Raw genomic sequence first — 20,979 nt, 5'->3', positions numbered from 1 at the left:
TTCAGATTGACCAATAAAAGTTTAAATTGGAAACAGATTTGAAGAAAGGATACAAGTAAAGAGAAATCATATGCAACTTACAGCAGTTCTGTATATAGCAGATGTGTATAAACCAGCTGTTAATTCCTTGAAAAAATGAGAAATAAAAATGAAGGCACAGACACCACCATATTCTAGAGAAATTCAATGTTACTGGAAGTCAAGCAGAAACGGAAAGATCCTAGAAACAACTCCCCAGCAGAATCTGAATCTTCTTGTCAGGTGAAGAGATTAGATTGTCCACTTAGTGTAGTAGATAATTTGTAAAACAAGGTTGAGCAATACTTCCTCAGCAGATCATCCACAAAGTATTCGTAGTTTAAGTTCAATAATAAAGATATAAAAAGAGGAACAGATCTGGTAATATTGCTGTAGTGGTCTATTCAAATTAGTGGCACTAGTAAAATAGCCACATTTGGACTCTTATTACCTGATGCGAGTGTGATGTGGTAGTGTTGGTTAAGGAGATGACATTGAAGAAGAGTTGAAAATACATAGTGAAAAATCTTCGAGCAAACACAATGTTAGAGGTAGTTAAGGATTACTTGTTGATATAAAGGAAATCATCACTGTCCTGATATCTTGAACTCCTCGCTCTCAACACTTTTCATTCTTGGACTATTGCGTTAGCCTGCTGGTTGGTTGATCTTCTTAATATGTCTTTTTACACCCTAGTCCGTTTTCCACTCAGCTGTCAAATTAATCTTTCTGAAGATAGATCTGATCATGTTGCCCTCTATTTGATAAGCTCCAGTGGTATGCTCACTCTCCCTTTCTTTGTCCCTTTCTGTCTCTCCTTCTCTTCTCCCCCCCTTTTTTCTCCCCCCCCCCCCCTCCCTTCTCCTAATTGAATTTTCAATGACTATTCTCCCATGCCTGGAAAGTCTTCCTGCTTTCTTTTAAATCCCATCTAAAATCCCACTTTCTACAGAAAGCCTTTCCTTATCCAAGTTGATTTCCCAATCCTTTGTTGATTATTTCCAGTGTATACTTATTATCTGTGGCTTGTTTGTACATAGTTACTTATGTGTTGTCCCCACTTTAGACTGAATTTATTGAGAGCAGGAATTGTCTTCTATCTTTAATATTCCCACTTAGCACAGAGCTTTGGCATGTACTTGGCACTTAATAAATGTTTATTGACTGACTGATTCTTAAAGAAAAATCAGAAGATAACAAAAGCCAACAAAGATGACCCCAGACACAGTTGCTTATTATGTCTATTTTCTTTTTTTTTTTTTTTAAACAAAGACTAGTGTGTGCCTATATCAGTTGTCATTGTTGAACAATCTGAGAAGAAAACAGGCTTCCACAGTTTTCTCTAGCAGACTATAAACAGCAGACTTTAACAATCATAATTGACAGTATTGAGAATAGAAGAGTCCATTGCTTGTTTATTGATTTATAGAAAAGTATTTTTGACTTTTTAGTGCAAAATACAACTCCTTAAAAAGTTCAAAGTGTACATTAAGATCATACAAGATTCTATGATAGATGTGACTTTGAAGTTCAGTGATCTAAGTTTCAGCTTCAAGTGACATGCAAAACGGGGAGACATTTACTCAACCAAGGGGTGTATTTTATCACTATAGAAGATGTTGGCCCAAGTCCGCATAGAGGAAGGACTCCAAGTTGTTGAAAAGATTCTGTTGATGTTCCTTGTGCGCACATGACATTGTTGGTTATATCAAAGTCCATAAGGCTAGATTACAGTATCTTTTCTTTAAGATCCAATCAGAAAAGAGATCATCCTAGCTGCTTACATAGGAAAATAAACTGAATGAAAATCCAGATTGCCTATATTGACATGGTTACTCGTTGATCTTGTCAATATCTTGGGCAAGTGCTACAAATGGACATCAGTACAAAATGATTAGCAAAAGAGATGAAATGCAATTGCATTTGGAAAATTGTACGGCACTCTAGTTGATCACAAGCTGTTTCCTACTACAAATGACTTATCTTAATACTTGTGTCTTTCTGATTACGCTACATTACATGGAATACTGTGGTCTCAAAGAATCAAAGTTAAAGAAAGAGCAGGCAATAGTGGATATTTATGTCAAGAAATGGCGAATAAGACATTGTAAGATAGGCAAGCTGAATGGTGCTGAACTCTGCTAAACATCAAAGAATGAGAGGACTGACTCCAGCACATTGGCTAACTAATTGGCTATTCAAAGACATTGACAAGAATCATATATGATGAAGTGTTGGTTTGTGATCTGTACTGTTGCAGATTGAGCATGGATTAGTTAAAATATTATCATAGAAAGGAATACAAATTTAGCTATTTTAACTTATTGCTTAGAAAGGAGGAAGAGTTGTTTGTTATTAGATAATCTTCTACAGAGCTCAAAAAAGTAGAGGGGAGAATTTTTGAATTTGGTAAGTAGAGTTCTTTTAGACTCTTCCTTTTCCCCCCAGGAATGTCAGTTCAGAAAGAAGTGAAGCCCGTCGAAAACTTCGGGAGTGTGATGGGTTGGTGGATGCCCTAATCTTCATTGTTCAGGCAGAGATTGGACAGAAAGACTCAGACAGCAAGGTAAAAAGAAGACCAGGATGGGGCTGGGGAAGAGGATGGTGTGGGGGCTTTCCTCAGAAAAGCATTTGGGACCTAGAGGGGCAGACCTTGGTTTTTCAACAACATGTCAAGCCTCATATACAACAGTCTTCATTCTTTGTTATTGGTTTGATAACTTAGGAGAAATATAATAGTCCCTTTGAAAGGAGATCACCTTCTTTTCTTCGATCTATCCCTCATGTATAGTTGTTCTTTGTCATTATTAAGAAATGGAGCATTCTGTTTTAGGAGGGAAGGGGGGAGCATTCAGACTATCAGGCCAAGTTCTGCTGTTGTTCATGCCACAACTTGCAGATTAGCTTGGGCAGTTCTTTTGAGAGCTGAAGGTCATAGATCACTATTAACCTCCTCTTCTGGATATGAAGATTCCCTTTACTTTGGATCTGGCTGTCCTCTGTCCTCTCACTGAATGTTTCACCCTATTTCCTCAGCTGGTGGAGAATTGTGTCTGCCTTTTGCGGAACCTGTCGTACCAAGTCCATCGAGAGATTCCCCAGGCAGAGCGATACCAGGAAGCTTCTCCTAACATTGCCAACAACACAGGGCCTCATGCAGCCAGCTGCTTTGGGTCTAAGAAGGGCAAAGGTGAGATTTGGCTTCAAGTCCTGCCTTCTGCTGGGGGGATGATTAGGAAAAGAGTCCTCTCATCCCCTGAGGCAAACCATAAGCCAAGCAGCTCAGGATCTGGATGACTGGAATGTTGCAATAGCATCCCTATTCTGCCATTTCCCTTATGTTACTTATGTGTCCCTGCTGTCCTGGGAGTGGTGATGACTGGTTGGGATAGTGATGGGAAGAGTATCTTACTAATTTGGGGATTTCCCCATCCCCAACTCTTCCCTTTTCACCTATGTTCTTTTTCCTATCTGTGCCTTCCTGCCTATTTGCGGTCCTATTGTCATCCTTCTCCTGCATTTTCTTCCCTTTCTGTCTCTCCCTCCTCTCTCCACTTCGGGTGCTGCACTGGAAGATGAATGGTTCTCCAGAGGTGAGTGGATTCTTTTGAGGGGCTTGCCTATATCTAATATGCATGTTTTGGTTTTAGCTTTTCTAGCACCTCCCTCTTAATCCTTTTCTTTGGTTGCATGCAGGGGAAATATAGTATGGAGAGCCCAATGAAACAGGTTGAACTAATGGCTCTTGGCATGCTATTTCCTGGCAGCACCTAAGACTGTGACGATAGTTATAGGTTGTCTCCACCTATGGCCCACACCACTGTCCTCATCTCTGCATGATTCTGCTAGGAGAAACGATCATTTTTGGCTTTCTTTTGCCTTTTGGCTTATTCTCCAAAGAGACTGATGAGAAAAAAAGAAAACTGAAAGAAGTGCTGTGTTTGGAAGGAACGTCTCTGATTCATCCACACTGAAGGAAGGGAGGAGTAAGAAAGGCTGCGGTTTAGGTACTTGGTTTCTTATTTCCCCTTGTCTTTTCTTACTTTCATAAAGGGAAAAAACCCATGGAGGATCCAACTACCGACACAGTAGATTTTCCCAAAAGAACCAGTCCTGCCCGAGGTAAGTGTTTGTATTCTGTTATAAAATTTTAATCTTCATCTTCTTTGAATCCTGTATTTTGGAGCCACATCTCAATTATGCTCCCAGTCTGTCCTCTCCTTTATGTCTTCTAAACAGCTTGCCAAATTCATGTTGCAAAAGTTCCCATGCCAAAGCACAGGCCTGACCAGGAGGTTGCTTTTGTAACTCCTTACCAATAGGATAAAATGCAAATCTTGAACCTTTCACTATCTGATATTTGTCTACCTTTCCAGTCTTATTACACATTACACTCCTTCACATACTTTGGTTCAGCCGAACTGATCTATTTGCTGTTTATCCTATATAACATTCCAGCTCCTGTTTTTCATATCTTTGTATAATCTGTGCCCCACACCTGGAATGTATACTTTCTTTACCTCTAACATGTAGAATCCCTAAGCTTTCTTAAAATCTGTGTGTAGTGCCAGCTCCTCCTATATAGGCCTTTTGATTTATACCCCCAAGTGCTAGTGCCTCTCCACAGCTGCTAAAATTTCCTTTGTATGTATTTTAGGCATTAATGTGTCTGCGTAGTCCCTTGAGAATAGGAATTTTTTTTATCTATATTGAAATGTTATGTTGGTGGATAGAGGGATATATTTCATGTAGAATTTGGACTCTTTCTCCCTTCCAGATCTCTGAATTTTTAAATGAGGTTATTCAGTGTTTTATGATTTGAAGTTTTTTTTTTTTTTTTTTTTTTTTTTTGAGGTTTGTTAAGAGGCTTTTTTCATAATGTACCTTTGAAATAATCAGTGTAATTGTTAGCCCCACTTTACAGTTCAGGAAATTGAAGTTGAAAAAACATTTAAGTCACTGAAGCGTGAATTGCCCAGAGACACATAGCTTAGTAAGTTTTATCTGGGTCATTATAAACAACATCTCCTAATTTTAAGGCTATTATTCTTTTACTTTGCCATGGTTATATCCACTAACGGACAACAACATTAGTATTGATCCTTAAAAACGCCACATGGCTTCTAGTTAAGTTGTTAAAGTTGATTTGGAAGTGTGAAGCCCTTGAAACACAAAACTTGTTCATTAGATGTTGAGATTTGTTTATTGGATTAGAGAAAGAAGCAAAAGAATGGGTAGAAAGACAGTAGTAGGTTGATTTTTAAAAATAAATGAATTAGAACCCAAAGATCAATAGTGTCACTTTGAATGCCACTAGTAAAATGAAGATAAACAATTCTTTAAAATGTTGCCATAGGACTAAGGCATATATTCCTGGGGATAAAAAACAAAAGAGAAAGTGTTAGAAGGAGGAGGAAAAGAAAAGTGTGTGATGATTCCCTATGGCACCATTGTTCTAGCCTGCCCAATTCTAATTTAGAAGTCTTAACTTCCAGGAGGCAATGGAAGTAGTTACATGAGTTTCCTGCCTCATGAACTAGAGAAGTTTAGTGTGGTTTGTTGTATTCACAATCATATCCCATCAATATGAGAACTCTTTAAGGGAGGGAATTCTAATATCTTATCTCTTCTCCCTCTCCCATGCAGGCTATGAGCTTTTATTTCAGCCTGAGGTGGTCCGTATATATATCTCTCTTCTTAAGGAGAGCAGGACTCCTGCCATTTTGGAGGCTTCTGCTGGAGCTATCCAGAATTTGTGTGCTGGCCGCTGGACGGTGAGTATTCGTGGAATGGATTTAGAAAAGAAAAAAATAAAAAGGAGGTTATAATGTATATAACATGATTCTCCACTTTTACACCTTGTTCCTTCATAGCCTTACAGACTATAGTCACACACGTACACACCTTTTTCCTTCCCTAGGAATTAGCACTAAAGTCTACCATCCTTTCTAGCTATTGTTCATTATCTATCCTCTGTTAGCCAAACTCCTTTTCTTGTCTTTTCATTTATTCCAGCTGTCAGCTTTGAGGACCTTTTTTAAAAGAAATTTTTCCAAATACATGCAAAGAGAATTTTCAACATTTATCCTTGCAAAATCTTTTGTTCCAAATTTTTCTTCCGCTTCCTCTCTCCCCTAAACAGTAAACAATCTACTGTAGATTAAATATGTACCATTCTTCTAAACATATTTCCATATTCATTTTGCTGTGCAAGAAAAATCAGATCAAAAGAAAAAAAAAGTAAACAAATAATACCACCATCAAAAAAAAAAAAAGGTGGAAATGCTATGCTTTGATCCACACTCAATCACCATAGTCCTCTTTCTGGATGTAGATGGCTCTTTTTATTACAAGTCTATTGGAATTGCTTTGAATCACCTCATTGTTGAAAAGAGCCAAATCCATCAATAAGACATAGTCTTGTTGCTTTGTACACTTCTGCTCACCTCACTCAGCATCAGTTCATATAAGTCTCTCCAGGCTTTTCTGAAATCAGCCTGCTCATTATTTCTCATAGAACAATAATATTCCATTACATTAATATACCATAACTCATTCAGCTATTCTCCAACTGATGGACATCCACTCAGTTTCCAGTTCCTTGTATTGGCCTTCATTTTAGCCTTTTCCTCGATTTCTCAGGAGTCTTCAATCTTATTCCTTGTTATTCCTGGGTATTCTTCACTCTGGGTTTTTCTGTTCTGTGGCCAATCATGACTCTCCAAATCTTGACCTTATATATTTTCACCATTTGCTTCTTGCTCCTATGTTGCTGACTCTCCCCTCTCCCCTGTACCTCAGGGTATCAACATCCTTCCAGTTATCCAGATTCACAATATCAGCTTGTTTCTGTCTCTTTTATCTGTCTGCTTCATTTTAATTCAGCTCCCCATTAACTTTCACTTTGACTGTTATAACCTCATTTGGGCTCCCTTCCTCAAGCCTCTTCCCCTATTCTAATACAATGGTTCATATAGCCTACTAGAAATAATTTTTCTAAAAGACTGAACTCAGTGTCACCTTCTACAAAAAGCCTTTCCTGATGGCATCCAGTAGTAACTGGGCCATTTGTCCCAAAACTCCCTCCATTGGTTTTGTATATATCATATATAAATTGTGTTTTACATCTCCTTGTTTTCTCCCATTTGAATGTTAGCCCTTCAAGAATAAGAACTATTTCACTATTGTTCTCAGATCCTGAGAGTACATTGTACTCCAAGATCCTGGTACATAGTTGGATGCTTATAAAATACTTGTTGATGTGATCCCTTCTAGTATGGTCGGTATATCCGTTCAGCTCTGCGCCAAGAGAAGGCACTCTCTGCCATCGCGGACCTTTTGACCAATGAGCATGAACGAGTGGTGAAAGCTGCATCTGGGGCACTACGTAATCTGGCTGTGGATGCCCGAAATAAAGAACTGATTGGTGAGCTGGGCAGGGAGAATCTTGATTAGCAAAGCTTGTGAAAATGTGTCACTAACTAAAGTGGGTTATGGAATGATAATCACTAAAGTGGGCTATGGAATGATAATTGGCTCTTTTCAAAGATAGAACTTCAAAAATGTCTACCTAGAATGTCAGCCTAGTCCTTCCCCTGCCTCAGGCAGGCTGGAAAAGATGAGGAGCACCCCAGCTTCAGGAAAACAAAATAAAGCCACCTTACTGCTGACTCTTCCCTTGCCCTTTTGAAAGAAGACTCAACAAAGATCATCTAATTGAAACAGTATTTTACAGCTTACAGTGGTTAATGTGGCTGAATGCAGTTGTCTGTGGCCTTTTAAGGTACATCTTTCATCACCTGTTTTCTCTTTGATTGTTCCAGGGAAGCATGCTATCCCCAATCTTGTGAAGAACCTGCCAAGCGGCCAACAGGGCTCTTCCCGCAACTTTTCAGAGGATACTGTGGTCTCAGTTCTGAATACTATTAACGAAGTTATCGCAGACAACTTGGAGGCTGCCAAGAAACTCAGAGAGACACAGGGCATTGAGAAGCTGGTGCTTATCAACAAATCAGGGTTTGTTTTGATCTCCATTATGATCTTTTCCTTTTGTTCTTTGGCCTTTCTCTGTGCCACCTTCAAGTCCCACCTTCTCCCCTTTTTCCTCCCTACCCCCCTTGCCCCCCATACATTCACACTAAATTGAGCCATTCCATTTCCCAAAACCTAGTTAAAGGGAAAAGTTCCTTTTAAGGTAGATGTAGATATCATGGAGGACAATTACCATCATCTTCCACATTCTTTAATACCATTGTCAGGGACCAATATTGTATTAAATCAACAAAACAAGCCTGACCCATTGTGCATATATTTACATATTCTCTTTCTCTCTATTTTGAAAAGGGAAGAAGGATTGTATTTCCCATGCCAAAGCCTTGTTTTGATATTTTCTTTTTATAGTAATCGATCAGAAAAGGAGGTTCGGGCAGCAGCACTTGTCTTACAGACAGTCTGGGGCTACAAGGAACTTCGGAAGCCGCTGGAGAAGGAAGGATGGAAAAAATCAGACTTTCAGGTACTGAAGGAATTGACAGTTGTTTATATATACACTCTTCTTTCACTATAATGCCCTCTTTTCCTAGCACAGTAATTCTTTGTTAAGACTTCATCACTAGTTTTAAAAGTAATTATTTTCTATAACTCACTGTAGAAGTTTCTTTCATCAGTTTCTTCCTTGAGCGAGAATATCTTTCTCAAATTTTTGATAATGTGGTATCCTTGAAAGTAAGTAAACCCCAATGTAGCACTTTTTCTATTAAACAATGTCTCCGTTAGTGTAAGGGAAATGAAAAAGTTGGTTTAATCCTATTTAACTTACAATTATCCAAAGCTGTTTATTTCTCTGCAGATAAGAGTTCCATTTAGGTCATTGAAACTGATCAAATTATTTATGGATGCCACTATATCTCTGCCACTCTTATCCAGAAATCTTATTTAGTGGATGTTTTTGCTATTTGGTCTGCTAATTTCCCTACTTATTTGGAATTTTGATGAAGATGAGTCAAATTTGGGAATAATGCTCTAAATGACATGATGTAACATAACTTCTATAAACTCAGAGGTTTATGGATGTATTGTACATTTGTTTCCAGGTCAATCTAAATAATGCTTCTAGGAGCCAAAGCAGTCACTCTTATGATGATAGCACCCTCCCTCTTATTGACAGGAACCAAAAATTGGGTAAGATAAAACACCCCCTATCTATTTGCAAATTGCTTTTTCATTAGAAAAAGGTACCACAGTTTTTCTAGATTAAAGCTTCTTAAATTGTGGGTTGTGACCCATAAGGGGTCATGTAACTGAATGTGGGGGGTCATGAAATTATAATGTATTTATCAGTAAGTGTTTGATTTGTATGCCTATTTTATATACTTATCTACCTAGGGTTAAGTAAAAATTTCTTGGGCTAAAAGTGGGAAAAGTTTAAAAAAAAAACCCTGATCTAGACTGTCTATTTTGTTGGTTGCTTAAAAACTAGAGCTTAAGCTGTAGGTTGGACAGCAATTAAAACACTATTGATATACAATCTCACTTCATCAAATTGATGAAAGTAAAACCCAAAATCTTTTAAGCTTGTAAGAATTTAAAGAAACATATATATTCATTTATTATTGGTGGAATTTCTAACTTGCAGAAACTTTTTTTGCAAGGAATCTGGGAATACTTAAAAAAATAAAAATAAAATTAGTCAGATTTTGACTAACAAAATCCATTCTTGGAATATATCCTTAAAGTATTGGATCTAAGTGACTTCTGTTTTAAAATAAGTTTTTTATTGGTCTTTTAAATATTTTCCCTCTAGTTTTCTTTATCCTTTTCCTAATCCTTCCAGATAGTCATTTCATATAACAAATATTATTTTTTTTAAAGAACAAAAAAGAAAGCAAAGAAGAAAAAAATCGGTGTAGCTGATCAGTACATCAAAAAAGTCTGGAAATATGTGCTACACTTATTGAACTCCTACTTCTGCAAAGGGATGGAGTATGGGAGTGTTTTTTATTTTTAGCTGCTTACTTCACACTATAGTAATTTATATAGATTTTTCCATGTTTCCCTGTATTTATCATATCAGTTACTTTTATCGCATAATACCATTCTATCATATTCACGTACCACAGTATGTGTAGTATTCCCCTATTTAGTTACATAGTTTTTTCAAATTCTTTGTTGTCTTAAAAAGTATTTTTAAAATGGTTTGGTGTATATAGGAATTTCTTATAAGTGACCTCCTTGGGGCATAAACCTAGAAAGAGTAGACATCATTTTACTTGAGTAATTCCAAATTGTTTTACAGAGTGGTAGTACTGATTCAAAGGTGCACTTGCAGTGTACCAATGTGACTATCTTCTTACAACTTCTCCAACATTTTTTGTGATTTGTGCTAATTTGTAGAATGAGGTAAAACCTCAGGGTTGCATTTATTAGTGATTTGGATTATTAGTATTATTTCAAATGTAAATAATTTGTAATAGTTATTTTGCGTACTGTTTATATCCTTTGACTATATCAACCTCTTAACAGAAATTTGATAGTCACTAAGAACATTTAGATGCTTGTATCAAAATATAATGTTAAGTTTTTACATTTAATATAGAAGAAAATGATAGCCAAAAATAAGGATACTCAATATTTGACTTTTAATAAAATATATTTTGACTTAATTTAGATAAAAAACCTGATCGGGAGGAAATTCAGATGAGCAGCATGGGTCCAAATATCAAATCATCAGGTAAAATTCTTCTTTTTAACTTTCCCAAATAAGGGAAAAGTTCTCATCAGGGTTAGGGGAGGTTATCTAGGTCTAGACTCCTTTTCATTTCGCCCCTTTCCCTTCCAATTGTGGACTGTGGGGAACTTTATCCCCAATTTGTTAGTACAAATTGTAATTTCATTTGCTCAGTTTTTAAGCCCATGACGTACTTCATGTTCTCTGACTTTTCCCATTTTTATTCTCATTCTCTTCTCTAGTTAGGCTGATTTCTTTATTGCTGTATACATCAAGTTATCTTTTCTTCAGTACCCCTATTCTTGCTGTACCTTCTCTTTGCTTAGCCAAAGTGTGTGTTTGTGTGTGTCTGTGTGTGTGTGCGCACGCGCACAATTCTTCTAAATGTATTTTCACATTTATAATGCTGCACAAAGAAAAAAATTGCGCGCGCAATTCTTCTAAATGTATTTTCACATTTATAATGCTGCACAAGGAAAAATATTAGAAAGAAAACAATACAAGCAAACAACAAAAAGAATGAAAATACTGTGTTGTGATTCACACTCAGTTCCCACAGTCCTTTCTCTGGATGCAGATGGCTGGCTCCATCACAAATCTATGAAAAGAGTACATCAGAATTGACTATTGTATAATCTTGTTGTTGCTTTATACAATGTTCTGTTGGTTTTACTCAATTCACTTAGCATCTGTTCATCTAAGTCTCTTCAGGACTTTCTGAAATCATCCTGCTGATCATTTCTTGTAGAACAATAATATTCCATAACATTCATTCATTTATAATTTATTCAGTTATTCCCCAACTAATGGCCATCCAGTAGGTTTCCAGTTTCTTGTCACTACAAAAAAGAGCTGTTACAAACATTTTTGCACATGTGGGTCCTTTCCCCTTTTTTATTATGTCTTTGGGATAACCAGAAGAGACACTGCTGAATCAAAGATTATACGTAGTTTGATAGCCTTTTGGGCATAATTCCAAATTGCTTTCACTAAATTATCTTAATAAGACACTCTTCAAGTTATTTTTCCATGAAGTAATCTGACTTGCTTCTAAGACTACTACTAAATGCTATCACATTTATATTCTATAAAAATATTATATACTGTCTTGTATTATTTTCTAAATATTAAATATTGTGTCAAATGAAAAATAGTTTTACAACTGTATTTTGAGGTAAATGAGGGCAGTCTATATTTGTTTTGCACAGAACACAAAAAGGTATGAGTATTTTTGATTAGGTACTAGCAGAAGATATTACATCTGTGTATGCTTTTTTTCTGTTAGATAATTATGCCACATTGAATGAGAGGGGAGACCACAATAGGACACTGGACCGATCTGGGGACCTGGGTGAAATGGAACCCTTGAAAGGAGCACCCTTAATGGTAACTATTTCTTTAATCTTGTATCCTTCTAGTCGGAGTCTGCTTTTTATCCCTCTAAGGAGAGTTGTTGTTTTGGGTTGTTTGATTTAGTCAGCTCTTCAGGAAAAGAGGTTTTGATATGACTAATATCAAATATCATACCTCATCTGTTGATCTATGTGAACCCTATGTTTCCCTTTTTCTGCCACTACCACTTTCTGAAACCTCTTCAGGTTTGGCACCCACTAACATGCTTTTCTGTCCCATCACTCTCCATACTAACAAATTGCATGTGTTTACAGCAGGAGGAAGGGCAGGGATCACTGGAGGAAGAGTTGGATGTTTTGGTTGTGGATGATGAGGGGGACCAGTTGTCTTATCCCCCCATGGTATGTCTTCAGCCCCATGTGGGGGTCCTTCTCAAATCAGGCCTGGGTGTGCCAGCAGCGGGCCAATCAAACTGATCAGATTTGAACAAAGAATGTCTTCGACCATAATGGGGCTTTGGGGATTCTGCAGTGATCATATGCCTGGGAGGTTGGGACATTCAGCTGGTGATCTGACCCTCCATTGTGTGCTGTTTGCTTTTCTCCAAATTTTTACCTTCTCTGTATTCACTACCAATCTTTTTAATTTCTTTCTTTCTTTTTTTTTTTTTTCTTACAGCAGAAGATTTAGCACCACTGTTTCAAGCTTCATCTGGGTTTATAATATATGTACTTTTATTTTTTGGTGGTGAAATGGACTGATGATTCTCCCCTCTCCCTCGCTGGACTATTGTGCCAACTGCCAGGCTGCCTCCTGCCCTATTAGCCCAGTATGGGCTGCCTTCCTTTCCTCAATCCCAACCTCTTCCAATGATGTCTGCCCTTCCCTCCCTGAACCTTGGTTTCTCCTAAGGAGTCTGATTCAGTCACTTGCATAGGATGCCTCAATTTCTCCTGCCTTGAGAAACTGCTGCAGATTATTTCTTTTGCCGGCTCTCCCTTGAGCTGCTGGTCCTATATGGAGGTTGGGAGAAAGTTTGAGATTCTTCATCGAAAGCCATGGGAAGAATTAGAAGTTGGTTTCAGTGCATATGGTGTCTATCAATGTTTTGACTGACTTACTTTTTAAAAAATTTTTCAGTGGGCAAAGAAAATTTTTTTTAGTGGGCGAGGAGTGAATTCTTGTTTGTTCTCTCCTTTTATTCCTAATGGATACTTTGGTTTTGAAGCAAAGAATGTTGGTAACATTGGCACATTCCATTTGGGGAACGAGCCATCTCAGCAAGGGATCCTTCAGAGCAGACTTTTCTTCCTGCATCTTCAGGGCAGGGACCATCTAAGGACTTTGGACTCTAACTCACTGTTAGTGAGGATGTGCTGCCCCTTGTTGAGTCTGTCTCTCCCCTTCATTCCTCATCCTACCACAGATGTAATGGCCAAATCTGCTTCAGAAGTCTTAGGAAAGGGAATCAGGTTGTGCGGGTAAGGGAATGTTTTGGGGAAGTAAGTTGGAAGAGTGTGGAAAGGGAATGAGGTCATTAAAAAAAAAGAACAATCAGCTCCCTACCTATCAAGCAGGGAGGAATGTATATAAGGTGGTTGGTCTGAAGTTGAGGTGGGAAGCTTTAAAGCTATTCATTTCTTTTCTTCCCTTCTCTTCCTTTTCCTTTCCTTTCCTTTCTTTTCTTTTCGGTTTTTTGTTTTTTTTTTTTTTTTGTTTTGTTTTGTTTTTTTTTTTTGACCTTTTATCTTCCCCCTTTCTTTTTGCTTTACCCTGGGGTTGGTTGGCCAAGAGAAGGATTTGATGTACATAGCTCCTGCCCTTCCTTGTTCTGTGCAGGGGGGCTGCCCTGGCTTTGCCTCTCCCACGTGCCTTTGGCCTGGGGTGGTCCCCTCCCCCCATGTGCCTTTCTTTGCCGAAGCAGCCTCATTTCCAGTGATTTTGCAAAATATTATTTTGTTGCTTCCCCATTGAAACTAAGGGGAGATCAAGTGATTGGATCTTAGGGCCTAGAGGAACCCAAATTATCCTTTTGGTCTGGGGGAGGATGACTCTTTATTTCAGCCTTAACATACTTATACCCAGCAGTGAAAGTTGGGATTTCCAGCAATAATCCTACTTGGATAAATCTTAAAATGTTGGGGGGAGGGGGGAGGCCAAGGGAAAGTTATGAGACATGATCCCCAAATTTCAGCATCATCTCTGAAGGGTTTCTGGAAAGTCTGGGCTCTTCCACCCCTCTAGCTCAATATGTCTGAGCATGGTAGTGAAAAGAGTCAGCTGCTATGTGATTTAGGTTTTGTTTTGTTTTGTTTTTAACCCTATCCCTCCCTCACTAAAATTAAAGCCACATTCAATGCAACTGGAAGACCTCCCAAGTGTTGATTGTTGGGCTGGGGTAGAAGAACCCAGCTGCCTTGCCCTAAAGCTTGGGTGCTTACTATTTCCTTCCCACCCCTTGCTGGTAGAGGGGAGCCTCTTGCTCTCTCGGTGACCCCAGGAGCGCGCACACTGCACAGAGGGGAGTGGGTCCTGGCCTGAATTGGGTCTCCTTTTGGCCCCCCTCTCCCTCCTCCACCTTTGTCTCTCTTCCTCTGGTGCTCTGTTGTTTTCTCGGTGGGGTTGTGGGTATCAGTACAGATATGGGCTTTGGGGATCTTTTAAATTTGTGTGACTATAAAACACTAAACACTCAATTCCAGAAGAACCAAAAATCCCACCTCCCCACTGAACACTATCATGGGACATGTCTTCTGCTCCATGCCCTTTTCTCTTTCTTGTTAACGCTTTTAAAAATGAGTTTTTTATATAAATAAAATTTTTAAAGTGTGTATGTCAAAGAATTCAGAGTCAGTGATTTTGAGTCATGTCTCCATATTTCCCTTGTGCCTCAGGTATTTCTCGGCGCTTCACATTATTTTTATTGCAGCTCTAGGTTGTAACAGAACTACCGACAAAGCTCCATTCTTAGACCATCACAATCTACCATGTCTGGATTTAATTCATCTGGGCAGTCTTGCTTACATAATGCAAATGAATTCCTTGAAACTCTTGTCAGAAGAATTCTGTTCTTCTCTTTGCAAGTGTTCAAATAAAAGGGTGAGGCATCAGGAAATGTAAAGTAACAATACAGAAGTCTGGCTGGATCTCTTTGATTAGACCAAGTTAAGGGAATGATATCTATTCAGAGTTTATTATAATTATTGACCTTTGGTCATGACTGAGCAATAGGAAGTCTTTCCTCCTTAAAGCTATGAATAGGATTCCAGTTTTCACTTGTCTCAGTAGGAAAAAGGAGAATGACAGTACCTAATGCAGATCATTTTCTCTAGTTTGAGATAGAAAAGATACTTGAAGGAGACAAAAGGCTAGAAGTCAGAGTAGAAATGAGGAAATAGCCAGATTGAGTTCTCAGGTCTAAAGTTAAGGGTTTCCAGAGAAACTAAGGTATTAGTTCCTTAGTTAAATTTGTACTTTTGGAAAGATGAGGAGGTGAGATAGCCAGTAACCCAGCTTTGCTGGGGCCTCTAAAAGTCACTTGCAAATATGACATGATATTGTTGGGTAAATTATGTTTTCTAGATTGAGGATAAAAATTCCAAATCTAGCAAAACTCAGTACTGTGTGTGTATTTGAGCTAACATTTGGATAAAGAAATAGAAACTTCTATGATATCTCCAGCAGCTGAAAGAGTTGAAAAATGAATTGATTCTCATATGAACTGCCCTTTTGAGGTCCTTAGCAAGTACTGTTTGAATGGGTTTTACTTTACTGCAAAGGTCTTCAGAGAACTTCCACAAGTGTCACTTCTTTTGCACCTTAATAAAAATAAGAGCTGTAGGATCAAAACTATAAAGTTGGAAGGAACTTCAGGCCATCTAGCCAATGCTTTCATCTTCATAGATGAGAATTTTGAGACCTTGGGTTAAGTGGTCCAAGGTCACACCAGTGATAAACATAGGTGTCATTTGAACTCTACAATTGGTTATAATGTAACTTCTACACACGTGCTTTCCCAAAAACAATGAGATCTGCAAAATCACATAACCACACAGCTTCTGGGAAAAAGTTAATCCTAATAAATAGTTAAAAAAAAAAAAAACTTCACCAGTGATAATTTTTTAAAATGATAGCCAAAAAAATTAGTTTTTGTACATGTTCAGTGACTAAGAATATTATAAATAGTGGGTGATATGTAAAGCTTTGTGCTGCTGCTCATCTGGTTCCACCAGATGGTTGAAGATTGGGGTAAAATCCCCAGCCCTCCTCTATTCACAACTAAACTTTGAGTTTCTTGGGTTCCTCCAAACTTGGTACTCCATGTTCTACTTTCATGTATTTCTACAAGCTTTGCCCCATGCCTTGTATGTGTAAATGCAATCTGGTAGTGTAGTATATACAATAATGGCACTTTATGTGTGGTAATACAGCACTTAACCCTGACAAAGACCTGAAGTCTGCTTATGGAATTGAATCAGAAAGACTGCAGTTTGTAAGAAATGGTTGTGTTTTCTGTTTTCGATGTTTCAGAGCTCATGCTCAAAATAAATGTTCAGTTATATTGAAACAAACTCACATTATCAGAACAAGTATCATAGCTGAACTTGATTCAAGTTAAAATTGTAACAGAACTTTACTCCCCAAAATGGATATTTTTCATTCTGTGACCTGATTATGATTATAATAATGATTCTATATTGCTCTGTTGATAAAGCATTTCCATTCATGTTTAATTCTTCATGATCCCATATGGGTTTTTGTTTTGTTTAGTTTTTTTGCAAAGATGGTGGAGTTTGCAGTATTCTTCATCTTTTTTGACAGATGAGAAAACGAGCAAACAGGGTTAAGTTACTTGGCCAGTGTCACTCTGTCTGAAATCATAATTGAACTCGGGATGCTGTCTTCCCAACATTCTATCCACTGTATCACCTAACTGCCCAACAGCATGAGCTAAAAGATTGCTGTGTTTCCCTAGGCCTAAAGAACCACGGTGCCCTAATAAAATAAGCCTAGCATTTATAGGTCAACTTAGGTTCGCAAAGTGCTTTTGTTAGCTCGCTGAATCTTTGCATCATGCAGGTAAGTGTTACTATTTTGTACATAAGGAAACTAAAATTAAGGTTTTGGTGGATAATGACTACCAAAGTCTACCAAAGTGTCTGTTTTGAACTCGGTATGGCATTGCATCTGACTGCAGTAGAACATTTGCAGAAATTCCACCTTTATAGTTTAGTGACTTCCTTTTCTTCACTTGCACCTTCCAGTAACAACTACTTTAGGAATTCTCATTACTTTCTTTCCATAGATTGAAGGATCTTTCTGGTCATACAGGAAAGAAAAGGAACAGGAACCAAATGAATACAGAATTCAACTCATTTGGCCAGAGATTGGTTGGCCTTGTAAATGGGTCAATATAGGAGGAAAAATGATCAGATTAAGCTGATGTCCTTGATCTTCTATCCCTTCTCTGCTAACCCTTTTCCTAAGACTTTATTTTCCACTTCTAAGGGGCTCCAGTGGATCTCTGTGGGGATCATTTTTAGAAGTCATCTAGTCCAACATGTACAAGGTGTTATCCAGATGCTACTTAAAGACCTGTGAGACAGCAGTTTGATACAAGCATGAAGGAGAAAGGACAAAAGTATTTCAAAACTTTGTACTTGGGTGACTGGGAAGTTGGTGGTGCTCAGTTGAAATAACTTTGGATGGGAGAACAGAATTTTTTAAGGGCCAGATGGAGGGTGATCAGTTTTGGACGTTTAAGAGGTTGGCCAGACTTTGCAGTGGAAATGTGCTGTAGGCAGTAAGATGGTATTGGGATCAGATAAATGGGTTTGAACTTCATCTGCATATGTGTACTAACTGAAACCCTTATGCAAAAGCCAAAGTTTCCCACTATTGAGGAAATTACTCAAGGGAAGTGGTGGTAATTGAGAGTGAAAGTACACAGATTGGAAAACTGAGTGTGATGAAAGATTTTCCAGTAAAACCAAGTGTATAACTCAGTTTGTAGAGATAAACACTGTTGGGGTTAATTTAATTCTTTATATACTTCCTAAATGTTTTTTCTTATTCATACTTCATTCTTTTTGTTTAAAACTTTTTATCTTTGATATCTTAAGAAGTTCTGTTTGTCTTTTCATAATTACAGTGGGATACAATAGCCAAAATATGACAACATGGATACAAATCCTGCAGTATGAAGAGGTATTATAAAGGAGACTTATAAGGAAAGCTAAAGGCATTGAAGCATATATATAAGTAAGGCGAAGCATTTGAGAATGCCTATTGCCTTTTCTTAACTTAGCTATCTTTGAAATAACTGCATATATCTGTGGGAGTAGCATGTATATGTATGTGTGTATATACACATATACCAATAAGCCAGTAAGTACCTGTCAAGTTACTACTATGTACATGCGGGATATATATAGGGCAAATTGGAGGCAGTCTTAGAAGGGGAAATGGTTGGGTTCTAGAGAAAAGCCTCTTGGGAAAGGGAATTTAAGCAGAGACTTTAAAGAATGCAGATGCCAGATAAGGGAGAGCATTCAGTTGGTGAAAATAAGCCAGGAGATGGAAAGCGTGATGCTAAAAACAGCAAGGAGGCAAGTGTCATGAGATTACTGCATATTTAGGAACGAATGAAATAAGAATATTGGAAAAATAGAGATAAGATTTTTAAAAGCTTTAAAAACAAAATACAGAGTGATAGCTATTAGAGTGTTGGTCAGATCCTCAGTTTAGAAAGAATAACTTCAGAGCCAAATGGAGGATAGAGTAGAAAGATTTGCGGCTGGAAAGTCAACAGAAGCCTATTTACAATAGTCTAGGTATGAGGTTATGAGGACCAGCCCTCACCGGCTGGTGGCAGTGCCAGAAGAAAGATGGGGGCATATACAAGAGTTGTTATTGGAAATTGAAGATGACCTCTGCAGTTGTGAGTCTGGGGTGGAGCCTTCAACCAATTAGGAGAAATTAGAAGAGAGGGTTTGGGGAGGAAAAAAATTATGAGTTAAGTTTTGTCAAGTTTAAGATGTCCAATGATAGGTCTAACCTAGGCAAAAAGTCTAAAGATGTGTCTGTCATTTCCCTACTCACAAACTCCCTACTCCAACTCCCTCATCATTCTAAAATAAAACTTGGATAGCTCACCCTTTAAAACCCTCTTTAATATGGCTCCCATCTACTTTTTCAGCCTTACTTAATACTACTCCAGTTTGGCTTTGGGCTACTAGAGTCTACTATCCAAACTTGATATTCTGTCTCCTGCTCTCCTATATTCTTACAAGATAGTGCATTTTCCTTTAATTATGAAGTAGATGAAATCCTGGATTTAAGAGGTTTCAGATTTTGACTTAGACTTCTGATTGTGTGGCCTTGAGCAGTTAAATTCAGTCTTACTTTCCTCATCTATAAGATGGAAATATTGATAGCAATAAATATAGGGTTGTGTTAAAGATCAGATCAGGATACCATATAAAGCCACTAGAACTTGAAGCATTTTATCAATACTAGTATTATCAAGACAGCTCTAACATGGACATCTTATTTGCTGAAAGTGGCAGAAAAAGGGAGCCTTTGTGTGGGGGGAAAAAGCAGCTTCAAGACAGATAAGCTCCTGAGAGACAGCAACCCTTCAGATAAAGCACTTGAAGAGATGCTTTCAAGAGGACTGAAGTAAACTCTGCCTTTCAAAAGCAAAAGATCTGATGTAAAGATGGCTGCTGTCTTGGCTTCCCAGCAGCAAGCCTGAATATGACTCAGTTCAGTTCTTTGGAGTTTATTGTCAGGGAATTCACCAAAGAATTGCTTGGGACCTATGATATGTCTCATTTATCATCTCTGGCAGGAATGTGCATTTTGCTTTTCTCAATAAATTGGGATGGCCCAAAAAATTGGCAAGTCACTGAAATCACATAGTCCAGAATCGGGAACTGAAAAGATCAGGGGGAGGAAGCCAGTGAGAGGAGTTGACAGGACCTGACGGGTTTATTTAGAAAGAGAAAAGGAAGACAAGACCTTCATCTCTCCATGGGCCTTCCATGTCTTGCTGAGTAAGGATCCTGCAAGAAGAGAAGGGATTGTTTGGTTTGCTTTCAGAGCTCACCTCCTGCCTATTTCCAGCTTTGGATAGGAATATAAGATGGGAGGACTCTCTAGGAGGAAAAGGAGTTGAGCACAGAAATCTACCATCTGAATACATGCCTTCCCTCTCCTGCTTGATTTCCAATTTCTGCAGGGAACCAAAAAAGGTATCTTTCACTTAATCATTAACAAACTCCCCACCTCAACATACCTTACATATTGCAGTGTTTCTGAATCCCAGTAGATAAACATGTAAACTCCACACCTGCAACTGCCCAATTCCTCATTTCCATTTCCCCTCAACCTATGTACCTGAAAATGTCAACCAAATGATATCTACCCCTTCTACTGTGCCTTCTGGGGTGCCTGTTTAATAGGCAACAAATTTGCTTTCCCATGAAATCTTTTAGTTTTCCACTCCTTCCATCTTCTGATTCTAGTTTAGACTTAGTTCCTCCTAACATTACCTTTCCTGGCCATCCTTTCCAACACTGGTTGCACTTTCACTCATTCCTCTTGGCTCATTAGTTGAGAGGGGAAAATTGGAATACTCCTTGTTCCCCATTGTCATTTTCAGGTTCTCCCCTACCATCATTACTAATAAACCTGTCCTAGTTTGAGGTCTGTACAACTCCTATCTACCCAATCAGTATCCTGTCAGCTGTTCTCAAGGATGCTCTCTTTCTCAATGAGTCCAGTACTTGGCTTACAATCTTTCTCTTCCCAACTCCTGTCCTTATACTAGGGATCTTGAACACACACGCACACACACACACACACACACACACACACAC

The 20,979-nt window shown here is 38.2% G+C and overlaps 1 protein-coding gene across 14 annotated transcripts in view; it reads left to right on the top strand.

Moving 5' to 3' along the window:
- Positions 1-14,940, top strand: part of CTNND1 (catenin delta 1) — a 49,711-nt gene extending 34,771 nt beyond the window's left edge. For 11 of the 14 annotated variants that reach the window (XM_031942819.1, XM_031942820.1, XM_031942818.1 and 8 more), the window contains 13 exons: positions 2,467-2,584; positions 3,055-3,208; positions 3,594-3,611; positions 4,072-4,140; positions 5,665-5,792; positions 7,294-7,444; positions 7,842-8,034; positions 8,419-8,533; positions 9,111-9,198; positions 10,685-10,747; positions 12,030-12,130; positions 12,412-12,498; positions 12,779-14,940. In XM_031942819.1, coding sequence (XP_031798679.1) covers positions 2,467-2,584; positions 3,055-3,208; positions 3,594-3,611; positions 4,072-4,140; positions 5,665-5,792; positions 7,294-7,444; positions 7,842-8,034; positions 8,419-8,533; positions 9,111-9,198; positions 10,685-10,747; positions 12,030-12,130; positions 12,412-12,498; positions 12,779-12,787 — 1,294 coding nt within the window. In that variant the 3' untranslated portion in view covers positions 12,788-14,940. Of the gene's footprint in view, positions 1-2,466; positions 2,585-3,054; positions 3,209-3,593; positions 3,612-4,071; positions 4,141-5,664; positions 5,793-7,293; positions 7,445-7,841; positions 8,035-8,418; positions 8,534-9,110; positions 9,199-10,684; positions 10,748-12,029; positions 12,131-12,411; positions 12,499-12,775 lie in introns of all 14 variants that reach the window. The other 3 variants (XM_031942822.1, XM_031942824.1, XM_023506420.2) reach the window with 3 other exon arrangements.
- Positions 14,941-20,979: the final 6,039 nt, after the last annotated feature.

Source organism: Sarcophilus harrisii, chromosome 6 (assembly GCF_902635505.1).
Source record: "Sarcophilus harrisii chromosome 6, mSarHar1.11, whole genome shotgun sequence".
NCBI classification, from domain to species: Eukaryota; Metazoa; Chordata; class Mammalia; order Dasyuromorphia; family Dasyuridae; genus Sarcophilus; species Sarcophilus harrisii.
Note: the sequence above shows the minus strand (reverse complement) of the source record. Positions and strands in the feature narration are given on the sequence as shown.